The 6,972-nt window shown below is 43.3% G+C and overlaps 1 protein-coding gene across 1 annotated transcript; it reads left to right on the top strand.

Annotated features, from left to right (window-relative positions):
• Positions 1-408: 408 nt before the first annotated feature.
• On the top strand, positions 409-2,336 carry znf281a (zinc finger protein 281a; the record flags this gene model as incomplete). Its single annotated transcript, XM_037688732.1, has 3 exons — positions 409-499; positions 595-713; positions 799-2,336. Coding segments are annotated over 3 exons (1,734 nt in total), but the record flags the coding sequence as incomplete, so codon positions are not given.
• Positions 2,337-6,972: the final 4,636 nt, after the last annotated feature.

Raw genomic sequence — 6,972 nt, 5'->3', positions numbered from 1 at the left:
TTCCAGTAGGACTTGGTCCAAGTTCTACCTCTCACCTTTTATTTATTCATTATTTTTAAAATGATTAATAGTTTCTTGGTTTAATCTCTTATTTCCCAGGTGTGAGGATGTTTATCTGTTATGTGGTAATTGTGCCGTCATAAAAATTCACTTGAGCGGATATAACTCTGAGGTCATGCACTATTGGCCACATTAAGAGAGGTTTGCAGTCTCTGTTTTATTTAAACTTTACTAATATTATATAAAAGTAGTTTTCAAGCTTTATAACAAGTTACAATATGAAAAAGTTTTCTTAAGTTCAGAAAAGCTGACTGTGACAAAACAAAAGTTAAACCTAACACGCTGCTGCTGGTCAAACCGTGAACATGTGGTGAAGCAGCCGTGGTTTAATTTGTCTCCTGTGTTTTGGTTTCAGGTGAAAGACCCTTCAGGTGCAGTCAGTGCAACATGAGCTTCATTCAGAAGTACCTTCTCCAGCGGCACGAGAAAATCCACAGTGGTCAGCGATCCCCAACAACCATTTTGTCTGTGAGTCTTTATTTTTTAAGCAGCAGGAGATGATTAACCTCAAATCGTGCTGCTTTTGTGCGACAGGAGAGAAGCCGTTCAGCTGTGATCAGTGTAACATGCGGTTCATTCAGAAGTACCACATGGAGAGACACAAGAGAACGCACAGCGGCGAGAAGCCATACAGATGTGAGACCTGCCAACAGGTTTGTGAATCCAACAAATCCTCGTCTCCAGTGCGCATTTAACGTTTTTAATATTGTGTACATTTATGGTGTGTGCCCACTTTAGTATTTTTCGCGGACAGATCGACTTCTTAAGCACAAGAGAACCTGTGGAGAAGCCATAAAGAAGGGTCTGGATCCTGGGATGGACCTGGGTTGTGTAGACATGGGACAGTGCAGCTATGGAATCACTCAGGGAAACATTGGGAGTACTGGGAGGAAGAAAGGAAAGTCCAAAAATTCTTCAGAGGGAGAGGAGCGCAAGAAAAAGAAGGGAAATGGAGGGCTAGTGAGCAAGTCGCACATGCACAGAGATTCGGCTGGAGGCTACAGCGTCCACGAGTACTCTGTGGACAATCCAACTGTGTCTTCCTCTACTGAGCCTGGGCTCTGCATGCAGCAGGGCCACCAAGCTCCAAAGCTGGCCTTCAAGAAGGCCAATCGTAAAAGCCTGGACAAAGTGGGTCAGGGAACATCCAAGTCTGGATTGTTGGAGCAGGAAAGTCTCAACCTCATGCAGAATAACGAGGCTAAAGTAGAGTCCACCAGCAGCAACTACGATGATGCCATGCAGTTTCTAAAGAAGCGCCGCTACCTTCAGGTAGCAAACAATGCAAACGCCTCTGGCCCTGCAGCTCCTGGAGGAGCCAGCAGTGAGTATGATGTCAGCGTTAACATGTCCTTGCAGCCTTCAGACCTTCAGGGTTCAGCTTCAAACGTGATGGACGCCGACGTTCCTCTCAGTTTCGACAAGTCAGGGATCCCCGACGAAGTGCTGCAGAGCCTCCTGGAACACTACGCCCAGAAACCCGACAGCCTGCACCACGACATTCACTTCGACATCAGCGATCAGCACATGGAGCTGAACCCCACCTCAGCCGACGCCCCCAGCCCATCAGGAGACAAGATGCACGAATACTCCCGCTTCCTGCTGCAGGCTTTGGAGCGCACCAGCCACAGTGCCGCTTTCTCTCTCGGCCCTGGACTCCCCCCCTCGGGACCCTTCACCAATTCCCACCTGGGGAACCTCCTGTATGCTGACAAGAACATCTACACTACGTCTCCCCTGGACTGTTTTGGTCAGTCTGTGGCGTCGTCTGTGCCAAAGTCTCACTTTACGATGCTGACGAGCTCCTCCCCACAGCACAGCTTCAGTCTGAGCACCCTGGAGGCCCCCACGCACCAGCAGCTCACCCCGTCTCAGGAGCTCACCGAGCAGATGGAGAAGCGGCACTCCTCCACTCCCCCATCGTCCTACCAGATAAGCCCCTCTGACCTGAGCCTCCAGAAGGACCAGCCGTCGGTGAAGACTGGCACAGAGACCATCTACCCTCTGGCCTCCTCGCAGGATCTGGCCTCTCTGGACTCCTCCAAGCCTTCCTACCAGATTGAAAACTTCGCCCAGGCCTTTGGCTCCCAGTTTAAGTCAGATGGCCATGGCTTGTCGTACGGCACTGACTCTGGCGGGGAGGTGGACCACAGGATAAGGACGCCTGTGTCTGATTTCTCAGGGTTTAGCAGTTTGTTGTCTGACGTTAATGAGCCAGGAAGTACCGGTCCCAAACCACCAACAAGCCAAAGCTACAGATGAAAGCCTGAGAGGGAGAAGGGTCTATCATCAAAAGTTTGTGTTCTTATTTCAATTTCTCCGTGCTACTATTTTATTAATATTATTAGTAATTTTATTTTTAATTGACATCTATGTTTTAAGTCTGTCTTTCTTCCCACTCTCCTTCCTACAATAAGCCTGCAAGGCGTTCTGCAAATGCAATTTTTTAACTGTTTTTTAAGGTCGTGTTCGTGACATAAAGGTAGTTATCTGAACTGAAAGTACCTTTTGTGTGGGTGTTGGGGGTGGGCGTTACAAAAATATTTGTAACAGGTATTACTCAGGAAAAAGTGATGAAAAGAGGAGCTCACGGTGGGCAGTGAGCACTCTTTTTCAGAAGTGTAAGTTTGCAACTTCACACAGGATTTTTCTTAATGTTTTCTTACTTGTCGAGTGAGTGGGACATAAAGAAACTGCTGCCAGCTCATTCGAACACTGAAAACCCTTTTTACTTGGCGATATAGAGATTATGGTACTTTCATGTCAATGTGAAACTCTCTTCAATAAGGGCCATATAGATGAATATCTATATATATTTATTAGAATATCTATGATGTAATGTAACGGTTTTAATCATTGCTGTTCGAAGTAGGGGTGCACCAACACCACATACTTATTTTAAACCAAATACAAATACGTGCATTTGAATACTTGCTTGAGTACTATTAAATCCCATTACACGTCTTAAAACCTCTTACTGAAAATTTGATGTGTTCCAGCAGGTGATCTGGATGTTCAAAATTAGTTTTGTGAACACATTTTTTTTTATACGTATTGGTGGAAACGCTTAATCGTGTTAAGAGGTCGTCACCACGGTCATTTTCAGCAGCAATAACATTTTCTACCTAATCTCACCTCTAAAAGCTGTATTCTGACAGAAGACGTATGGATACAGTTAGAGAGGACATGGAGGTAGTTGGAGTGAAGACAGGACATTGAGGTGGAGGCTGACTCGGGAAGAGGGAACAGCCGAAAGAAGAAGGAAACAAAGCAATAAGTTTCTGTCGCTCGCCTCTTTTAAAGACCTGCTCGCAGCATCACGAGCAGCTTCAAGCATTAGCCTTGCGTTAGCGTAGTGTTTTTTTTTTTTGTTTTGTAGACTGTCAGCAGCTGCAACTCATTAAGCAGCTTTTCAGGCTCATCGGTGACTCGTGGTGGAAGACCCAGAGAACAACTGAGACATGTTTACTCTTCATTTGGTCCTCTCTCCTCAGAATTGTGCATTTAAGGCTGCAGCCGGCCCAGCTCACTGCTTAACTCTGCGTGGCTGCTGGAGGACGTATCGGCACAGCTTTCCCGGGTCGGTTAACCTCCGACTATTTCACCTGCGAAATGATGATAATTAGGGATGCACGATATTGGATTTTTGGCCGATATCCGATATGCCAATATGTTAGAATTTATTTGGCCGATAACCAATACCGATATACATATTTTCTTCTTCCTGGACTATATAGCTTTCTCTGCTGTGGAATTAAAGTACTACATTATTCTGTATGAGTTTAGTCAGTTTGGCCTGCTACCAAATGCAGATGCCAGGAAGGAGGCTGAAAATGATGCAACACTTCAACAAACATTATATTCACCAACCCATATGTTATTTTCCACAATTTATCATCCAATGTTATTTTATTCCTAACAACTTAAAACAGAAACCTTTTATGTCGGTGAGTTGTTTTGATGAAATGGCCAATATCCGATATTTAACTTTATTGCAAATATCGGCTGATGCTGATACCATGCCGATAATATCGTGCATCCCTAATAGGCCTGTCACAATAAACAAATCAATTAATCTCATGATAACTCAAAATTATCAACCTCATTTTAATTTATCAGCTTTATCGTTTCTTCACGTCTCTCTACGGAAGACACTGGATGACAAAAGGCTCAACTCCGGTGTTCTTCACTGACCCGTCCCTTTCTCTTTTCTCTTTAAAATGTGTTTTAATCGTCCAAAATCGTGTTTTTGGATCGTTAAAGCAGCTAAAGCTAAGAGATAAGCTAACAGGCCAACCTCGGGAATAAACCTCCATCTTGTCAAAGCTCAAATTCACGGTTGAAATCTGCGTCTTTGTCTAAAAAGTTGTTTTTCTCTGCAAAAAAGAAGCTGAGAACTTATTTATTGTTTTTTATATATTTTTATTAAAAGCTTTGTGTGAAAAATGTTATGCTAAAGAGCTCAACCCACACCGAGCGGCCGCCATTTTGAGAACTGAAAAACAGGAAGGACAGACAGCCCATGTCACGTCAAGGGGCCTCCCTCCCATTTTTCTTAGAGACACGTTGCTCGCTCCCTCACTATCCATCCTTTGATTCAGTCTTATACTGCCACCCAGTGGTAAAATAAAGGTACTACACACAAAAAAAATCGCCAACATCTCTTATTAAATTTGACAATTACTAATTGTTGTCAAATTTCAAACCATATCGATTATCACAGTAATTTCTGAGACAATTAATCGCCCAGTAAAATTTGTTATCGTGACAGGCCTAATCAATCCCTAATGGTAATGGAGGAGGCCTTCGTCCTCTTGCCAGGGCCTGAGCAGCGAGACTCTGGAAGCTTGGGCTCAGGTCCACATATTGCTCTTCTGCTCAGTCAGAACTCTTTGAGTACAAGTACACACGGTATCAGGCTGATACCCGATACTGGTATTAGTGCATCCCTAATTTGAAGTCGAGAAGAGTGCAAATTAAAAGTGGTCTTGGTTGTGCTTTTAAAGAACAGGGTTGTTCTTCAGCCTATAGATGGCGCTGTTGGACAGCAGTAGAATGGCCTTTTCTTTTTCCTCTTATTTATCTAAAAGTGTCCGATCTGCAGGTTGAGCTGTCGTACCTTCTCTGAAGTTCTCCGTCTGACTCGAGCTCAAACACGGCAAATAAACTGACGTTTTGACTGTTGCCGTCGTGGGACATTAGCAGATTAGGTCTATGGGGTGGGAAACGCCTTTTTGGGTGGGATGTACATTTTTATTTTTTGGGGATGAAGGAAATTGAGTTATGTGAAGTTTTCTAACTTTTAGGGGCGGGTTCAGCTTAGTGTGTTGGGCGGGCTTGTTTAAAACAAAGTAATATTTAATCGGGATAATGTAAATGTAATTGAAACCCCCTAGTTGTAGTTGCCTTGATGCCCACCTTAGAGGGTTTGTATTGACTTTGAGGACAAAACACTTTGATGATTAAAAAGTGGCCGAGCAGAAGTTTGTACAGACGTAGATCTTTTGCTTGTTCAAGCATTTTTGTCCCTTTAGAAACTGGGTGCCTCTTCCTCTAAAGAACAGGTGCAAGACCTCTTCTAGTAAATGTATGTTAACGTTCATGCTGAGTTTTAACGCGTCCTTTTTTTTTTTCTGTAAGGACAACAATAATTGCGCTGTCTTCCACAGTAACGACTGAACTCGAGTGCTGGAAATGATCTCGCTCTGCTGCTCTGAATGAGTCTTTGAATCCCTTTGTGCCCCGAAGGTCTGCTGTTGTTTGAGCAATCATTAAACATGGCAGAGAAAATACAATGCTGTCATATCTAGAACAATGCGTCGCCATGTTTAAGAGCAAAACGATAATTAGCCTCTCATATACCTCATCTCAGAAAACCAGGGACAATGGTGTAAAGGTTTGTATGTAGCAGAAATGTTAAGATGTCACGTTTCTGTACAATTCTATTTAAACTTTGTTTTTGTACATTTTTGTGACCCGTCGTGAGGGTCTGTTCGTCTCATGCCAGTCAGTGTTCGGTCCCTTCAGTTCAAACTTGACTCCACTTTGCAATCACTGTATTTTTTTTATTGTTTACAAAGAAAATGCACCAAACACTACATTGAACTTAAACCTGTTTCATCACCGCAGCTCTGGTGTCACCGCCAAATCTTCATGTGTTTATGTTCTTTCAGCCTCATTTGACACATTTTTAATCTGTTCAACAAATGGAAGATTTGACTGAATGAGAACAAATAAAAACTGCTGTTACCATGAAGAGCTTTGCCTCCATCGGTTGTTTGATGTGTCGGTGGAGTTCAGTAAAACTTGTAGCGTTTTTCTTTCTTTCGCCACTAGGTGGCGATGATGCTCCATTAAATAAACTTTCTTGTTTATTTCTTGGTTCCGTCTGGACCAAAAACTATTTGATGTTGTCAGAGTGAACAGGGAGATTTGTAAATGCCCTCCATCTGCGCATGTTGGAATAACTTGGAAAAATAGGTGAAGGCCTGACTTCCATTTTAGGTCGTAAGAAAGGTAACTATAAAAAGTTGCCATGTCAGAATCCAAGATGGCCACCACCATCATTTGAGGAAACTTGATTTCTAGTTTTTATACTGCATAAAAGTGTAGTTTCCCTAAATGATTGTGGGGTAGCCGACGATTAATGTAGGGTGGCCAATAGCACCATTTGCCACCCCCTAGCTCCGTCATTGCGCCTGGTCGTAACCCCACTTCAATATCTTGCACCAAAAACATTAAGGTTTGCTTTCATTCTCTGTTCATTTCCAGTCCAGATAAACACTCATTTCAAACTACAGACCTTTAATATTCAGACCCATCAGTTGGGTGGGGCGTACTGCTCGTTATCTTGAAAGTGAGCTTGAGTGTCACTTCAATCCAGAGGTTTTTGTGGTTTTATGTGCATTCTAA

The sequence above is a fragment of the Nematolebias whitei genome, chromosome 15 (assembly GCF_014905685.2).
Source record: "Nematolebias whitei isolate Nwh7 chromosome 15, NemWhi1, whole genome shotgun sequence".
NCBI lineage: Eukaryota > Metazoa > Chordata > Actinopteri > Cyprinodontiformes > Rivulidae > Nematolebias > Nematolebias whitei.
This window is presented reverse-complemented; position numbering and strand designations above follow the sequence as displayed.